Genomic DNA, 19,429 nt, shown 5'->3' on the forward strand with positions numbered 1-19,429 from the left:
CTGACATATTACTTCGTGACCTTTTTTATATTTTCAGCTTGTTGCAGATACAACATGAACTTTACCTGGCTATTTATCCATTACTTTTTCATTCATTACTCGCTGTTTCTTTTTTTTCCTGGTCTCTCGGCCAATCAGGAAGCGCTCCGCTCCCGTGACTCTCGAACTACCCTGGACTTTCCCTCGGTCTCATAACATAGATTTCCTCGTTGCTTCCATTTCGTTTAGTTCATTTGTTTCTTCATGCTGCTCCACACCTAGCGTCTCACTGCATTTTTGCAAACATGCTATTAATAATGAAGCTTTGTGTCTTCCTTTCAGTCCATGTATTGACGACCTTCGCTGCTGACAGTAAGTAGGAAGACTGTTGGGATAATCGCTGGTGGTTGTATATGGATCAACTAACTTTACTTTCATGGAATTTACCTGCAGACTAGTGGCTGGTTGAAAGCCTAAAAACAAGTTTAAATACGTTTACTGGATTCACTTGCTGTGATTTGAGGTGTCTTGGAGACGACTGGTTTACTTAATTAGTTAATAAGGCATCCCGTCATAAAATACGAGTTAAAAGTTACACTTTCATGGGGATCAAACTATTTAAGTTCAACAAAACTGAAAATTATTATTTATATGTAATATGACTCTTAACTGCAAGTTACACATTCAGGACTGGTGGTACACTGAAGGTGTAGCTTTAATATTAAGTGTGGGTTGTTCATTACATTCAAAGAAGCATTTGAATGAATTGGTGTTTGATTAATGTCGCCATTTTATAGATGTTTGACAATATTGATCTCTGCCTAGATATGACAGCTGCCACTGTGTACTGGGACCCAGAACAAAAGCTTGTGGTACTAAAGGAGGGAGTGATGGAGACTGAGGGCGATGCATATGGGTACCTGAACGACACCCTCTCCAGTACAGGCTGGAGTGTCCTGGAGATCCGTGCAGGATATGGAAAGACTCCTGAAACGGACGAGATGACCTTCTTCCTGGCTGGGTACCTTGAGGGATTCCTCACTGCCCAGTAAGAAGCTCTCATTACCTTACTGTATCTTTTTATGATATTAAGCATGTTTGTAAGGTAAGGCTATGGTAGATGAAAGCCTACTGATAGATGAGAGCAATGCCTTGCAGAAGTGTTCATACCCCTTTAACTTTTGCAAAGTTTGTCGTGTTACAACCATATTTTTTGGAACATTATATGATGCACACATAATACACACAAGTTGTTAATATTCATTAAGTGAATGGAAAAGAATACATGGTTATTAAAATCTTTTCATAAAAATCTGAAGAGAGTGGCATGCATATATGTTCATCCACCTTTTTTCTGATACCCCTATATAAAATCTAGTGCAACTTTTTGCCTTTAAAGGTCATCTACTTGAGAAATAGAGTAATTTAATCCCAATATAAAAGTACAGCTGTTCCTTGTACACCTGGTCAAACATGGTGGTGGCAAGATCATGCTGTGCAGAGAGACCTTTTTTAAGAAAAAACAGAAGCTGTTCAAAGCTGATGTAGCTGTGAACATCTTACAGTCTGTGCCAGAAAATTAACACTGCACTTCAACGTGGACACACTATCCCCTCAGTGAAACATGGCGGTGGCAGCATTATGCTGTGGGACGCTTAGTTGTAGGAGGAAGATAGAGTGAATTATATACAGGGCAAACTCTGAAGAAAACCTTTTGGAGCCTGCAGGACAATGTCGCTTAATATACAATCAGAACCACAATGCAATGGTATAGACAAAAGCATTTTCATGTGTTAAAATGGCCCAGTCAAAGGCCAGACCTAAATCAAATTGAGAATATTTGCCAACACTTAAAAAGTTCTGTTCAGACACTCATTTCTCATTTGCCTTTCAGTTCTACATTGTACCTGATGTGTCAATGAAGGTTGTAGTGATAAGCTGACAAAATGTGTAAAATTTCAAAGGCCATGAGTAGGTTTGCAAGGCACAGTAGAAATCCATTAAACCAACTAAAAACAGATCCCAGATACAGATACTGTTATAATCCTCTCTTTCAATGTTTCCTAACCCATTTGTCCAGTAACAATTCTTGCTCTCCTTCCTGAGGCAGATGATGGACCACTACACCAACATGTATCCACAGCTGATCACCGACCCGAAGATCCTGGATCCAGTTAAGACTTTCATAGCGTAAGTATGTTCTGTTTTCCCTTTAAGAAACGAAAGCCACAGCACTAGCAGAACTGTCCCCACAAACAGTAGGCAGTCCGAGGTACACATGGCAGTCATCATCTTTCATATCCGTTTCTCAGTTCAGTTCATGGTTCAGTCATGTGATGCGGCTGATATTTAATGCCTGTCTTCAGTCATCAACTATACTGCACACGGATCAATGCATCTGTTTGCTTTTAACTCATCAACGATGTTGACGTGTTTACAGATGTCTGAGTTCAGTGGTCCTTTTTTTAGCATGTGACAGCTCAGCACAGCTCTTGTCTGTGGAACATCTTAGTGTGCGCTCAGTTTTTTTTTTTGCAGGTGACAGTGAATAATAACTAAACAGGAAATCTCGGCCTCACAGGAAGCAGGACTCGTGGGTCAGAGAGCAGGTGAAGCTCAACAAAAGCTCTGATCCTCTGTGGAAGCACATGGGCTTCATCATTGCCCAGATGGACGGCCTGCAAGCTGGAGTGGCAGACTGGGCCAAGAAGCAAGGAAAGAAGGTCAATAAGACATACTTCAAAATTTTATGTCACAAAAACAACGCATGGCCAAATGCATCCCAAAAAAAACTTGAAACAATCATGAAATGCAAAATACAGTAAGAAGAGTCTCCAGGCATCTCCAGACATTAATATCTGGAATCAAATTGCACAAGGAATGTTTTTTACTTATAAACCTGTTGTAAGGGATATCTTATATCTTCTATTTATGATTCACACTTCATCTCACAGACCATGATCTTTTAAAAAAACACATTGCTACGTTCATATTTAGAATAAGGAAGTTCCAAGGCCAACCAAACTTCTCTCTGTAAAGTTTGACATTTAAAAGGAAAATCTGAATATTGTTTTACCAGAGCACATGTAGATCCTGGGTTTTACTGGGTTAGTTTTTAATCTTCTCTTCTAATGTGCTACAGTTATATTCCTATATGGTAAATAAATGAGTAAAGTAGCAGCAGTTCAGAACCTAATATGTTACAGTTACCATGCTTTCTTATGGAGCTTGAGGTCTGTCAGCAAAATAATATTTAGTTTTTGATCCTCACTCCTCAGTGGAGGCAGCAGCTCTGTTTGTTTTCATTTGCTGACCAGCTGTTAATCTGCCATCCTTCCCACAGCCACTGTCGATTTTTGATGTCCAGTTCCTAAACAGCGTGGGAGACCTGCTGGATCTGATCCCAGCCTTGGTTCCCAGCTCCAACTCTCCGCTCAGAGACTTCAAACTCCCAGGGATGGGGCACTGCTCAGCTCTCATCAAGGTGAGATACCTAATCTGATTCAGCCAGATTGATGCCCCTTTCAAAAGAATTGTCAGCAAAACGCAGTATAAGGTCACACTTCCTCAAAATTTCTGCAGAGCACATCAGCTATGTGCCAGCTGACATACAATCATGCTAAAAAGAAAGTACACCTACTTTAAATTCCAGGCTTTTACATATTTTTGACTGAGATGCACTGATCAACCCGCCAGGGATTGGAATCGGCTCTGATCAGTGATCTGCAGGCCAGATACAGAAACAAAACAGATTTGTTTCTATTCATTAAACGCATCCAAACTAAGAATTTCCACAGTTTTAGTATAGGAGTGGATCAACCAACAGTCCGTTGATGTGCAGTTTTAAAGTTACTTAAAAATCAGATAAGAGTTAGGGACATATTTTCTGATGCATAAATGGAGATAATAATACGTTTTTAATTTGGATTGGATTTAAATTTACAACTTTAATCAAAGTTGTTACATTCCTTTAAATAAAAACAAAATCTGAAATCGGTTTCGGCCAGGAAAAGCCTGATCATTGCATCAGTATTTTTTTAATTTGTCTAGAATTGTTGGTGAATACCTGATTTCTTACAGATTAATTTTGTCAAGGCAAATTGATGGAATCTGTGGTGTGTTGCTTTCTACACTTGAGGTTAGATTTAAAACCTGGAAGACACCAGTTCATTTAAATGTTAAATATGTGCTTTCTTTCCAGTATGACATTAAGGTGGTCTTTATGTACAAAATTAGAAGTAAAGAGTTGATTTTTGTGTTAACTAACCTGTTGCTGCCTTATTGGAATTACATTTTTATTTTATTTTTTTTGTGCAGTGCAGTTCTAGTTTTGCTTCATCTTCTACAAGTTAAGGATCCTGTATTTGTTTATCCATTATTATTACCCAATAGGACACAATTAAACACAACAAAGTATAATTCTGAAGCGTTTAGGTCAGTTATGTTTTCAGATGATTCTTTCCACTAGTACCATATTTTACCTAGAGCTGCACAATATACCTAATTAGAATTGCCATCACAATATCAATATGTATAATATTGCAGTTAAAAAGGACTGCTTGAATTCAATTATAGTTTTATCTTCCATGCATTTATGCTCTACATGCCAATAATATGGACTGTTACATGGACATCTCCCTGACCCTGATGTTCACACCTGCAATAGACTTGTTAGACTGAGATGAAGAAGCTCATGCAGAGTTTGGGAGACATTATGATAAAAAACAAAGAAAAAAGGAAGGTAAATTTGGTTTAATCATAATCGATATCATCTTTGGAATTTTCAGCAATAATATCACAACTGAGAGGCTTCCTAATATCATGGAACCCCATTTTTACCCAGTTACACTCTTCATTGTAACTCGTGCTGTTTTTGATCTGAGTTGATCATCCTTAAAACTGATAAGTTGTTGTTAACACAACAAACAGCTTGTTACTTCACTGGTGTGAAGGTTGCCGATTGCTGCCCTTTTCATCAGATCCTTTGGCTTGCAGCTAAAACAATGGCGAGATACAGGTGGCAAAGCTGCAACCTGATAAAGAACCTTACAATACATTTTTCAGAGCGCTCCATCCACGATGGCCTTGGTGTGAGGCCAGTATGACCAGTCCTGGTTCAGATGTTCTATGAAAGTGAATGTTCAGACAAGATGTCACTGCTGCTCACAGGCTTCTCCATTCTGCACCCAGGACCCTGATATGCCATGATGAAACCATGATGATCTGTGCACACTCAAAAATGTTGTGGAGGTCTCTAATACTCCATCATACATGATGGGAGCAAACCTTATTCTTCTCAGAAAATCAATAAATCCCTCCAGGACGCTGTAAAGATCATCAACGCTCAGGCTAATTTTTTAATTGGGAAGGGAGCCTATAAATTATGACAGTAATAATATAATGCAATACATCTTGTATAGAAAAGTATTTTTGAACCATAAACCTTATGTCCACTCAACTGTCTGGTGTCTTCCTCCATAGATGCTTCCAGGCTATGAGAACCTCCTGTTTGCCCATTCCAGCTGGTACACCTACGCTGCCACCATGCGCATTTACAAACACTGGGATTTTCACATCTCTGAGGCCCACGCAGCCACTGGGAAACTATCGTTCAGCAGCTACCCAGGTAACAGAAGGCCCAGGACAGTCTCTGTTTGTCTCTCAAAATCTTCTGTCTGACTAATCAGTTCTTTATTTGTCCCTCCAGGTTTTCTTGTGTCTCTGGATGATTTCTACCTTTTGGGTAGTGGTTTGATGATGACCCAGACCACCAATAACGTCTTTAATTCCTCCCTATTTGATAAAATCACTCCAAACAGCCTGTTGGCGTGGCAGAGGGTCAGACTGGCTCATAGCTTGGCTCACACAGGAGAAGAATGGGCCAAAATCTTCTCAAAGTACAACTCTGGTCAGTGGATCACAGTAATCTTATATGCACCTTTGAATGCACCTTTTTACCGCTCCTTCCTCTGCTAACCGTCCCTGCAGGCACCTACAACAACCAGTACATGGTGGTAGACAGGAGCAAAGTTAAGCTGGGTCACAGCATTGATGACGGTGCTCTGACCGTGGTGGAGCAGATCCCTGGCTTGGTGGAATACTCTGATCAGACACAAGCTCTGCGCCGAGGTAACACGTCATCCTTTTCTGTTTTTGACACCACTTGTCTTGTCGATCTCTAAAGCATACGGTTCCTTTCGGCTTTCGGTTGATGCAGGTCACTGGCCGTCCTACAACATTCCCTTCCACCAGAAAATCTACACCCTGAGCGGATATGGGGAAATGTGGAGGGAATATGGCGAGGACTTCTCCTACGATCTGTGTCCCAGAGCCAAAATCTTCCGGCGCGACCAGGCTGATGTGAAGGATCTGGACTCTTTGAAACACATCATGAGGTTCAATGGTGAGTTATTTAATGTCACTTTGTAGCATCAGTGATTTTCATTCAAACTTATAGTGGCCCTCAAAAGTCTACAAACCCCTAAAGGCCAGGTGTCTGTGATGTAAAAATTCAGACCATGGAAAAAAAAATTCTAAACTTTTCGTCGTCGTCCGCTTCATCAAGGACCGGGTCAGCAGACTCCTCTGCCTTGAGCTCGTCTGGGGGCAGCTCAAGACATTCCCAGGCCAGCCGGGAGACATAGTCCCTCCAGCGTGTCCTGGGCCTCCTCCCGGTGGGACATGCCTGGAAAACCGTTCGGTGCCTCAGGAGAGGGAAGCAGTGCTTCACCAACATTGTTTACAGTGGAGTTGGGGAGCTGCTGACCTTGACTGGGGATATTATCAGGCAGGATCTCCTCAGTCCCAGCGTGGTGAACGCAGATACTGGGGACATGGAGTTGGACACTTTCATCAACCAGACTGAAGTCACAGAGGTGGTTAAAAAGCTCCACGGTGGCAGGGCTTCAGAGGTGGATGAAATCCGCTCTAGGTACCTTAAGTCTGTGAATGTTGTGGGGCTGTCGTGGCTGACATGCTTCTTCAACACTGAGTGGCAGTCGGGGACAGTGCCTCTAGCCTGGCAGACCAGGTTGGTGGTCCCCCTTCATAAGAAGGGTGACCGGAGGGTATGTTCCAACTATAGGGGGATTACAGTACCCCAGGACTACACAGGATTTACAGGATTACAGGTATTGGAGAGGAGAGTCCGGCCGATAGTCGAACCTCGGCTTCAGGAGCAGTGTGGTTTTCGTCCCGGCCGTGGAACACTGAACCAGCTCTACATCCTCTACAGGGTGCTCGAGGGTTCATGGGAGTTTGCCCACATGTGTTTTGTGGACCTGGAGAAGGCATTTGACTGTGTCCCTTGTGATGCCCTGTGGGGGGTGCTCCAGGAGTATGGAATCGGGGGCCCTTTACTAGAGGCCATCCGGTTTCTGTACAAGCGGAGCAGGAGTTTGGTCCGCATTGCCGGCACTAAGTCGGACCTGTTCCCGGTGCATGTTGGACTCCGGCAGGGCTGCCCTTTGTCACCGGTCCTGTTCATAACTTTTATGGACAGGATTTCTAGGCGCAGCCAAGGGCCGGAGGGGGTCAGGTTTGGGGACCAGTGGATTTCGTCTCTTCTTTTTGCAGATGACATGGTCCTGCTGGCCCCCTCTAGCCAAGACCTACAGCATGCACTGGGGCAGTTCGCATCCGAGTGTGAAGCAAGTAGGATGAGGATAGGTTCCTCCAAGTCCGAGGCCATGGTTCTTGACCGGAAAAGGGTGGCTTGTCCTCTTCAGGTGTGAGGGGAGTTCCTGCCTCAAGTGGAGGAGTTCAAGTATCTGGGTATCTTGTTCACAAGTCAGGGGAGAATGGAATATCAACAGATAGATCGGTGCTGCTGCTGCAGTAATGAGTACGCTATGCCGGTCCATTGTGGTGAAGAGAGAGCTGAGCCGAAAAGCGAAGCTCTCAATATACCGGTCGGTCTATGGCCATGAACTTTGGGTCATGACCGAAAGAACGAGATCCCGGATACAAGCGGCTGAAATGAGCTTCCTCCGTAGGGTGGCCGGGCACTCCCTTAGAGATAGGGTGAGGAGCTCGGCCATCTGGGAGGGGCTTGGAGTAGAGCCGCTGCTCCTCCACATCAAGAGGAGCCAGTTGAGTTGGTCCAGGCATCTCCTAAACTTTTCCTCATGTGAAATCTATCCTGTACAATTGAACTGAAAACAAACAAATATAAAATAAAATAAAATCAATAACCCTGTTGAATAAGTGTGTACACTCTTAAACTATTACTTTATTGAAACACCTTTCATTCAGTTTCAGCATTCAGTCTTCTTAGGTAGGTGTCTATCAGATTTACATATCTTGACTTAATATTTGCCCAATATTTCTTACGAAGGTTTTCCCCAAATCTGTCGTATTGTGAGAAAATCTCATGCTCCACAGCCCTCTTGAGGTGATCCCACTGATTTAGTTCTGATTTAGCTCTGATTAATTCTGGAAGTCCATTCAAAAGCTTTTACTTTATTTCCTTTTCCTGATTTTTAAGTTGTTTAACACGTTTATGACAAACTATGTGTCATTTTTCCTCTACTAAACAACATAGATTGTCTATTCTACATAGCACCTGTTAGTGGGTGGGACAAACAGTATTAGGCACAAAGTGAACAAATATAGACAAGTCAAATTATTTGAGTGAGTTTGACATGGGCCAAATTCAGAAGACTAGACAACTTGGACAGAGTATCTCTAAAACTACAGCTCTTTCAGGGTGTTTATGGTCTGTAGTGCTCAGTATCTGTCAAAAGTGGTCCATGTTATGAATATTGGTGTTGTGGCAACAGGGTCATTAGTAATTGAAGTTCACTGATGCATTTAAATACTGTGAAATATTGCTGTAAAGGTTTAGTTATCCATCCAGAAGTGTCAACACATCATTAATCAGTACGTGTAAACAAATGCTTTAGTTTCATTGGTTGGGTTTTCTTTTCAGACTACAAGAAAGATCCGTATTCTGAGGGCAACCCCTGCAAAACCATCTGTTGCCGTAATGACCTGAAATCAGAAAAACCTTCACCAGGAGGCTGCTATGACACTAAAGTAAGACTTAATCAGGATGACCATAGACAGGAAGAGTTATTTTTTAAGTCTGTTTGTAGCCTCTCTCAGGTTGTTACTCGCTGTTTTGCTTTCCATCCAGGTGACAGATTTCAACATGGCGGGTGACTTTGTGGCAGAGGCGGTAAATGGGCCCACGACACAGGACGGACTCCCGCCGTTCTTCTGGGATAAATTCAGCAGCATCAGCCACCAGGGCCTGCCGCAGTACTACAACTTCACGTTTGTCAGGATGCAGCCTCGTTTGTTTGAGCCATGAGCTGTGTGTGGATGTGTGTGTGTGTTTGCAGAGAGACGAAGCAAGTCTTCTTCCCAGAGGCTTTTTGTGTGATGAATCCCCAGGGCCACAGGTACAATCTGTATACAGAACATCTCTCCGAATGAACGAAGCTTGTTCAACGTCCAAACAGCATTTCAATGTGCATTTTTCTGTAATTTTTGCTCTCACAGTATAAGGAATTATCTATTTACAGTCACAGGAGTATGTTTCTTTTGGTGCCTTGAACACTGACAGCAACTTTAGTAAACATGCCAAATCAATGCACTATGTTATCTTTTAATCACTTGAATGTAAACAGTGCAATAGGTGCTGATTCTCTCTGCTGATGTGATTTATTCACTTTAAATCTATGCCAATAAAGCAACATCTCAGGTTTGTGTTTTTCTCTAAGCCTGTGTGTTATGTTGTAAATGTGCTTTTTATTACATTTTTACATTTTACCATCTTTGTTTTGTTTTGATCTTTGAGCACTGTGTTCAAAATGCTTGTGAAATCACTAAAACTCTGGAGGGCATCCATGTTGATTTAGATGTGTTCTAGGAATGCTAGACAGAAAAAAAATCCCTTTATTTTAGAAAATCTTGTGGTAGAGATAATATTGGAAAATATTGCAATGATGGTATTAGTTGCGATATATGCCTATCTATATAGCAAATGATTATTGCATTCCAAACAGTCCTTTGCGATATGAATATTGCACCCGCTAATATTGCTAAGATGATTTGTGATATATTGTGCAGCCTTGATGTGTTCTATCCATCTATCCATCCATTGTCTATAGCTGCTTGTCCTTGTAGGGGTGCGGGAGGGTTTTGGCTGGTGGCTATCTCCAGTCCATCCCAGGGCAACACAGAGACACACAGGATAAATATGTATGTACGCACACTCACACCTAAGGACAATTTAGAGCAAGCAATGAACCTTAACACTCATGAAGCCAGAGTACCCAAAGAAAACCCACGTATGCACTGGGAGAACATGCAAACTCCATGAAGAAAGACCCCAGGCTGGGATTAGAACCTTGCTTCTAGTAATTCCAAGTTTATAAGCTTTTGTTTTGTTTGTACTGTATTCACTTACGTACCTGAATCATACTTCCACAGGATCACCAGCTCAGTCTTCAAGCCAGTTACTGGTTTAAGGAGACATTGCTGGGGCTGCAGAGAATTTAAGTACACCCTTTCATCAAACTTTTTGACAGGTGGGTGGGACTTCCGGTGAGGGCGGGATTTCCGGTGGGGGCCATATGGGCGCCATGTGGGCAGGAGGTCACGTGGTCAAGCAGGTGGTGTGTCCAAGGGGGCGTAACAGTGGATGCTGATTGGTTGTTGTCATTAGGGGCAATACCTTAAATGAGTCAATTAAAACACAGGGGTGTGTTTGTTATAAATAGAACAAGACAAATATGGTATTATCGGAAACTGTTTGGCATCAGCACCAATTAAAAATAGAGGGGGTGTGTTTGTAAGCATCGTTAAACCTTGAATAACCCAATGAAAACAATAGGGCGTGCCTTAGTGTTTACTTTAAATACAGAGATAAAACTCTGCCCTTTACATGCAGCATTCGTTGGAAAAAAAGAACACCCGTTCAACAATGGCTAGAGTTAAGAGAGTTTATCGTCAAGCGGAGGAGAAACGCAACGCGTGCCAAGATGATGATGATGAACAAGCAACTGCATCATATACTTCCTCAACGGAGATACCTATCGGAATTCCCGTCGTGACATACTCTACCGATGATGAGGATCCAACATCAACTTCAACAACCATGGTTGAAAATCAGACCTCGGTTCGGCCAAGAGGTATGTCAGTTCTGTGCGAAACCCCAGTGACCGTCTACCAGTATTCATCCCGTGAATTGAATGCTCCTAAGAAATCAACATACTACATCTGCAGGGTACAAAGACCCCCGTTCAAGACTCTGCAGGAAGAATGGTCTTTGGAGCCATATGGCCTGGTTGGCAGCTGGGGTTATATTTTCATGTATGAAATAGGAGAGCTTTGCCTGTATCAATTGGATCAAGATGAGGTATTTAATGGATCACTGGCTCTGTGTACACTCACCCACAGCGACTGGGCTGTGTTAAAGCTTGCAATCCCGCACCTTAATGATAGCCCTGAAACAGTCTCAAGGCAGGAGAGGGAGGAAGAAGAAGAAGAAGAAAATGAACTGTCTCCTCGACCTGTAAAACGGGCGAGAATGTTTCATATACCATCCGATGTTGAAATAGCTGAGAGAGAACCTCTCTTTAGCGCAGTGTGGGGGTCAAAAACCACAGCAAATGGCCGCTGGTCTTTTCGGGCAAGCAGACGCAGGAACAACCGGACGAGTCCCTCAGATCTGTTTGTGTTGGAGGCTTTCAATCAAGACTGCGGCGTATTCAAGACAATGCTGGCTCTGCCGTTTGAAGCTTGGGCAGAGAAGATGAGTGAAATTGGACATCGTCTTTCCGACCTTTTCCAAAAGTCACGAAGTTGGATCGATGTCATGTCAGTGAAAAAAACGCTGACGTTTCCTGTTTTACGTTTAGAACGAACCCTCTTCTGAGGACACGCCCCTTCCTATGATATATATACGGGGGGATAACTGCAAGCTCACAGACACTGAGAATCGTATCATGAGAATGAATGGACCGACACCATACAGGGATCTCTACAACCACCGAGCAGAGATCCACTTCTCTCCTGAGCACGATGAAAGCTTCAACATTGGACCATATCATCCGCCTTCCCCTGACCTCTTCTCACCATCCACCTCAACATCCTCATTCTCAGAGAACCACTACAGTCCTGCATCACCTACAGGATACAACATGAAATATCTACCGCTTTCTCCAGACCTCTGCTCACCATCACCGCTATTCATGACTGAGTCTGTAGACGCGAATGTCCTGCCTGAAGACATGAAGGTGGTCGTGGAGGAGGAGGTAGCCACCGGCTACTCACCCTCTACCGAAGCCCCTACACAAACCCTGGAACCGATGGAGGACCCTCAGCCTTCAGCAGAGGATGAGAGTAACCAGGAGGACGAAATTTACGGTTGGTTCTCAACCACCCTCATCAATACGGTGAAAACAGCGATACTTCATTTATTCAACATAACCTCTTTGAACTATCTCAGAGAAACCTGCTATGGATGTATAACGAACCACCCAAGCCAGCGTCAACACCATTGCCTGGAGGTACTGGGGGAGGATTATTACCAAGTCAACTTTCAACGCATCGTACGACGACTCGTAACCCCCAAACTCATTCCTGCTATTCAGAATCTTCTGGTACTTCGAAGCATACAAGCGGATGACTTCAGAGTGAAGACGATTGCCAAGACGGTTTTATATGAACTGAAATCGGCATCCACAGTGCAATAGCGCACGTTTATGATCGCATGGTCGATGAGAAACATCTCAAACAACTTAACTCTGTTTCAGAGTGCTATGGACTGACAAACTGATCTCACATGTTTGATCACTTGTTGTTGTATCATTTTTTTTTTTTTTAGTATTCCAGTACTTTAGTTAATCTGCATTATATGATTTTTCTTCTTTTTTCTTTTTACTATTAAATACAATTAAAGTAGGAACATAGTAACCTTTCCCAAAAGTGTTGTTTAAAAAGCTAGTAGTGTTTGAATTCATCTGCATTTTATCTGATTTTGTTTTCTGGTTGTTTTTTGTTTATATTAAATAAAAAAAAAAAAAAAAAAAAAAAAAAAAAGGATAAATCTACCCTCCTGTGTGTTTTTTCTCATTATTTAACAAGTAATCGGCAGAGTGAGCATAAGGCAGAGATGGCAGGAAGACGGCTGATGAAGAAAGTATATTATAGCCCTTCAAATCCGGGAAGTTTTGGGGGTGTAGATAGGCTGAGGAGGGTTATGCAAGATGAAACGGGAAAGAAGGTTGCGGTTGAAAAAGTTAAAGATTTTTTATCAGGAGAAGATACCTATACTCTACATAAACCTGCAAGAATAAAGTTCCCGAGAAACAGAGTTTTTGTCACCAGACCATTGAGGCAGTTCCAGGCTGATCTCTGTGACATGCAAGCTCTGGCCATGGAAAATGATGGTTATAATTATTTATTAACAGTCATTGACATCTTTTCAAAAAGGGCGTATGTACGAGTTTTGAAGAGGAAAACAGCCGCTGAGGTGGTAAAGGCATTTGAATCAGTTTTTACAGAAAGTCAGATCCCCAAAAAACTTCAGACTGATGCCGGTAAAGAATTTTTTAACAAGAAATTTAAAGTTTTAATGGAGAAACACGGTATTGAACATTTTGCCACAGCGAGTGAAGCAAAAGCTTCAGTGGTCAAGAGATTTAACCGCACATTAAAAACAAGGATGTGGAGATATTTTACAGCTAACAATACCCGGCGGTACGTCGATGTACTGCAAAACCTAGCTAGAAGCTACAACCATTCCTACCACTCCAGCATTAAAATGAGCCCTATGGAAGTGACCCCAGAAAATGCCTTTCAAGTGTTTCAGAATCTGTATGATGTCAAGTCCAACAGATATTGCAAGGACTCAGTGACAACGTTTAAACAAGGGGATCTTGTCAGAATATCCAAGGTCCGTGGAGTGTTTGACAAAAAATACGAACAGAGTTTTACGGATGAAGTGTTTACAGTCTATGACCGGATACCCCGTTCTCCTCCTGTATACAAACTCAAAGATTTGGATGGAGAACCTATCGAGGGTTCCTTTTACGCTGAGGAACTTCAAAAAGTAAAAATATTTAACGACAAGATGTATCAAGTGGAAAAAATATTAAAACGACGTACGGTCAAGGGAGTCAAACAGGTTTTTGTAAGCTGGAAAAACTGGCCTGAGAAATTCAACAGTTGGATCAAGTTTGATGAACTTCGAAACGTATAAAAAAGGTTTGCACTAAACCTCACAGTTGACACAGCATCATGAACCGTCAGGTAGAGGATGATGGCTTTTACGTTACTCTTCCATCTAATGCTAGCATGGAAGTGTTTAAAAATAATACCAGTTCAAGTTTCCGTGTAAATTTAGCTCAACATATTGATTTAGAAGGCCAATGGATGGTTGCATTAGCCGAGATTTCATACCCTCATACATGGCATAATTTACCGGATTATGATGCCTACTTTGAATGGAGGAAGGTTGGTGATGTGGAGATCAATACGCAAAGGATCAGAAGTGGCTACTATAACAGCGTTATTCAACTCGAGACAGAGATGGAAATGTTTTTCAAAAAATTGAAATCGGGTTTACGCATTAAATTCAGCAAAGTTCAAAAGAGATTTGCATTTCAAGCAAATAGTCCGTATGAAATACGCTTCTTCAGCACTCTAGCTTATATGATGGGCGTGAAACCAGGGGAATGGATTCATGTTTCTGAACCAAAACTGGCTCCTTTTCCGGCGGATATAAAGGCTGGTTTCTATCACCTATACTGTTACAGCGACGTGGTCAGCCCTCAAATAGTAGGCGACACTTTTGCACCTTTACTGCGGACCGTCAAAGTACAAGGCACATTCAGTGATATGGTTACTCAGACGTTTAACCCCGCCCACTACCTTCCAGTCTCCAGAAGACATATTGAAAATATCAATATAGAAATTAAATCGGACCAAAACGTTCCTGTAAATTTCGTCTATGGAAAGACCATCATAAGACTACACTTCAGACCGGTGATATCACAACGTAGCCTGAGATAAATTTTATTTGTATAAACTATTCCAGAGATATGTATATAACCTCTAAGATTGATTGGTTATCATTCATATTACGCTGGTCATTCAACACTGCATCAAGCAGGCAAGAGAGAACATGGCACATCTAAGTCTGAGACGTGATCCAAATCGCTTTGTAAATTACTATGTAAGTCAATCAGGCGGTAATCTGCCAGGGTTTTATGGGGCCCCGGTCATGTACGGACGCGGAATTGGATCATTATTTTCAAAATTATTCCGCTTCGTATCCCCTCTGGTTAAAAAAGGATTTGCAATTGCAAAACCCCATCTTAAAACGGCTGCATCAAATATCGCTTCGGATGTCATCGGTAGAGCCGTGAGTAAAATGAGTGGTTCTACACACATCGACGGTCAAGAAGGTTCAGGAATTATGGTTTTATCCAAAAGACCCAGAACAAGACCCCCTGGTGATCGTTTAAGGACGGTTAAAAAACAACGACAAACGCGAAAAAGGAGATCAGTCGCAGCTGACAAACGAAGAGGAAGGAAGTCATCCGCAAGTTTTGATATATTTAAATAATGGCTCTTTTACATAACAAATCATCAGAGTGCACGCTGGCAGAGTTGGACTTATTTTCTGCCCCGATGACGCAGCTATCGATCGAAGATAAAATTTACACCGAGATCCAGCCTTTATCAGCAATCACTGATGGAGGGCCGATCGAGTTTTTCATTCCGGGAGATGGAGAAAAGTATCTGGATCTCAACGATACACTGTTGCATCTCAGAGTGAAAATTACTAACGAGAATGGAACAAACCTGCCAGATGATGCACCTGTAGGGCTCATCAACTACCCGTTAAACACCATCTTCAGTCAGTGTGACGTCACTCTCGGAGATCGAATGATTTCACAATCCAGCGCTACACATCCATATAGAGCCATGATTGAGACATTGTTAAACTTTTCTGAGAATTCTTTAAAAACCCAGTTTAGCTCCGGTCTTTTTTATAAAGACACTGCAGGTGCTCTGAACTCTATTGTTACAACTAACGGCCCTAACCAAGGTCTTAACAGCAGAGCAGGCTTTACGGCAAATTCCAGGGAGGTACATCTCCTAGGCCCCCTGCATGCAGACATATTTTTCTGCGAGAGACTTCTTTTAAACTCTGTTGACCTTAAAATTAAACTTACAAGAGCCAACGATGCCTTTTGTCTCATGGCCGCAAGAGACTCCACTTACAAACTCAGGATATTAGGAGCATCTCTTTTTATCAAAAAAGTTACTGTCTCTCCAGCTGTACGACTGGGGCACGCTTCAGCTTTAATGAAAGCAAATGCTCTGTATCCACTTTCACGTGTGAATGTAAAAACATATTCCATCCCTGAAAATTCAAGGGTATGCAACCAAGAGAATCTTTTCTTAGGCATCTTTCCCAAGTATGTGGTGATTGCGTTACTGGATCATGACGCTTTTACAGGAACACGCAATCTCAATCCGTTTGACTTTAATCATTTTGATATGGAATATTTAGCTTTGTGTAAGGATGGCAGACAAATTCCTGCTAAAGCCTTCCAGCCAAATTTTAACCAAGGTCATTCAGTGAGAGAGTATTACAACTTGTTTACGGCTACAGGACGACATCTAAAAGATCTTCCACTGAGTATATCACGTCAGGAATTTAATCAAGGATACTCTCTATTCACATTTAATCTTAACCCGGGTGAGGACACAGATGCTCTATCTCCAGTTTCCAGTGGGAATTTAAGATTGGAAATGCGCTGCAGAAACCCGTTGCCATATACCACCACGCTGATCATCTACGCTTGTTATGATTCTATTTTAGAGATTGATTCAAAGAGGCGTGTGCTGGTGGATTATTATTAATCTAATCAGGCATGAATAATCATGAAATTGAGAGCCTGATGCGTCATCTGCTGGGAGATTTGTTTTGCGGTGTGGCCGTGCGACCAGCTGCCGCTGCTAGCTGACAAATTCCCAGGGCCGGCCTACTTTATCGTGAATACACATCCTTCACACATGCCGGGGGAACACTGGCTAGCTCTGACATTGGATGAGAATGGTCAATCCAGCTTTTTTGACTCTTATGGATTCTCTCCGGATTTCGAGTTCTACCCGTCAAGCATCGTAACATTTTTAGAAGACAGATCCTCAAAAATATTGTATCATAATAATCAGCTTCAAAACACTCTGTCCACTGTGTGCGGTCACCATTGCATTTTTTATCTATGTCATAGAGCGTGCGGATTATCAATGCAGCAAGTGTTGTCGAAATACACCGGAGATGTGATTAAGAATGATTTAATGGTATCTAACTTTGTGAAAAAATATCAGAAATGTGTCATTAATCAAAGTTGTACATTTTATACTCACGGAACATGCTCTTTGGAGATGTTTCTGGATTGTTATGGAATTTAAAATGTCTTATTTTTTTTTCATTGTTTGTTTTTTTTTTTTCTTCTTATGATTTAATATTTGTGTAATGATATCATATGTTAGTGTGTGAAGTAGAGAACGAAGTTAGACTTGAAAAATATAATCAATAAATATTTTATTGAATAAAAGAAATAGACTACATGTTTCATTTTTCTTATAACGGTTTATGGTGAAAATGTAATCCATCGGGGTGGTAGTGTCGTCTTACGAAGAGACCTTTTTGATCTCCCATCAGCATTTTTTGGATCTTCCAGCTCAGATCTCGACCAGTAGGGAGAATGAGTTATCTGCCTTCTTCTTCTTTTTCTTCTCTGCTTAACGCTGGGGGGTGTACCCCCATTTTCAATCGATGTACCCTCTGTTTTGAAACGTCTATATTCTTCACGAGCATAAGGGTTAATGACTGAAGATATAGGTATGTTTACTTCTGACATGGAGTGTAGAAAATCAGACCATCCTCGGGTTTGTGATGCTCCAGATTTTTTAAACGGAAGCATGAGATTTTTCAACAAATCAATCATGTGGGACCCCTTTATAATATTTCCGTTAAATACAAATTCACCTCGCGAAGTCCAACTCTCACTTCTTTCGGATAATTTCTTCAAAATGTACTCGGCATTTTTACGATTGTGTTTAGGAAGGCTTTTCAGTACTTCCGTAAGAACCTGATCCTTAGGGGCCTCGTCCTGCCCTGGGCCTTGTTTTTCTTGGGACCGCTCATGTTCAGGAACCTCTGTGTCACGCTGCAGCGTTAAACTGACCCGCTGTTTTTCTTCTTTGACACCTTGCTTAAGTAAAGTCAGATACCTCTGGAGAAGAGCATCGTATCTCTTGATTTTTTCATAAGAAGTCAAACCCGGCTCGTTTAATATCGCTCTCATTTCAGCATCCAAATTCTCCTCCGCCGTCTGTCTGATGGACGTGTCTGACTGGGTCAGACGCTTGAATTGATGAGGTGAAATGAGAAACATCTTCTGCGATGTTCTGAGAGACATTATCTCCTGATGATTCCACCCACTAGATCACCGATCAAGGGTTCAAGAGCCGTTAAGATGGGGAGAATAAAACCACCTCGTTGCTTTTTGAGAGCCAACTGTTTAGTTTTTATCCCGGTTCTTTTATCACCCAACAATCTGATGATATTTCTTTGTTTCTTCAATTGTCGGTGTTGAGAGGGTGATAGTTTAATGTTACCTTTTAGGATATTCAGTGCAATCTCGCACAGAGCCTGAATAAAGTCGGGAGAGCAGTGTGCGAGAATATCTTTACGTTTCTGTGGACAGGCCTGGTACAAAGCTCTGAATAATGGTAAATTCCTTTTTATACGCGCTGACATGATGACTTACTTTGTTCTGGGTACGTACACAGCAGGCCACTGCTGAGGAAGTATCCCCGTTCTCAGTCTGAAATGTTCTGGGCAGGTAGGCGTAAAATCGATGATTAAATATCCATGAGCTTCTCTCGTTGCGTCTTCAAAACTCTCCAAGAAGAGACCCTTTTGAGATGGAAACATTTGGCGGGCCAGTATATTCAGCTGGAGTTTATCTCTCGGGTTCTTAAACAACACCATATAATTACAGTTCAAACTAATAGTGCGACTGAACTTCCCCTGATGAAAAACATTCTGAGTCAACATCATAACACTCATATTACGATGGTGACGAAACTGGGTAAAGACCTTCATCACGTTTTCATCATCTGAGGCTTGAGCAATAACATCGTCTAGAATAATCAGATGATTCTGATCAGGAGGAAACAGGTTTTCATCTTCAAAAGAATGAGGCAATCCTTCCACAAAGGTAATATTTTTATTCATCTTCTGCAATTCAGCATACATGGGTTGAAAAGATGTGTAAATCCATACAATATTTTCTGGAACAATATCCATGACATGATTACAGTTTTGTAAAATACTTTTTACAAAGAAAGTTTTCCCGCAGCCGCTGGGTCCAACTATCATACATGAGAAAGGCGCTCTAAATCTAGGATCAAA

At 41.8% G+C, this 19,429-nt stretch overlaps 1 protein-coding gene across 1 annotated transcript; it reads left to right on the plus strand.

Annotated features, from left to right (window-relative positions):
• Positions 1–133: 133 nt before the first annotated feature.
• LOC124864502 (phospholipase B-like 1) lies at positions 134–9,703 on the plus strand. The gene is made up of 11 exons (XM_047359307.1): positions 134–351; positions 805–1,027; positions 2,086–2,169; positions 2,561–2,702; positions 3,323–3,463; positions 5,461–5,605; positions 5,687–5,887; positions 5,968–6,108; positions 6,197–6,382; positions 8,909–9,015; positions 9,116–9,703. The coding sequence occupies exons 1-11, from the start codon at positions 285–287 to the stop codon at positions 9,290–9,292; spliced, it is 1,614 nt and encodes a 537-aa protein (XP_047215263.1). The 5' UTR covers positions 134–284; the 3' UTR covers positions 9,293–9,703.
• The last annotated feature ends 9,726 nt before the right edge of the window (positions 9,704–19,429 follow it).

This window comes from Girardinichthys multiradiatus, chromosome Y (genome assembly GCF_021462225.1).
Source record: "Girardinichthys multiradiatus isolate DD_20200921_A chromosome Y, DD_fGirMul_XY1, whole genome shotgun sequence".
Lineage (NCBI taxonomy): Eukaryota > Metazoa > Chordata > Actinopteri > Cyprinodontiformes > Goodeidae > Girardinichthys > Girardinichthys multiradiatus.

Bases quoted from the DNA above. Each gene is read 5' to 3' on its own strand.
- LOC124864502 (XM_047359307.1), top strand. From the start codon at position 285: ATGCTATTAATAATGAAGCTTTGTGTCTTCCTTTCAGTCCATGTATTG. The intron at 1,028-2,085 runs GTAAGAAGCTCT...CTCCTTCCTGAG, and splicing joins GAGGGATTCCTCACTGCCCA to GCAGATGATGGACCACTACA. The intron at 5,606-5,686 runs GTAACAGAAGGC...TTGTCCCTCCAG, and splicing joins ATCGTTCAGCAGCTACCCAG to GTTTTCTTGTGTCTCTGGAT.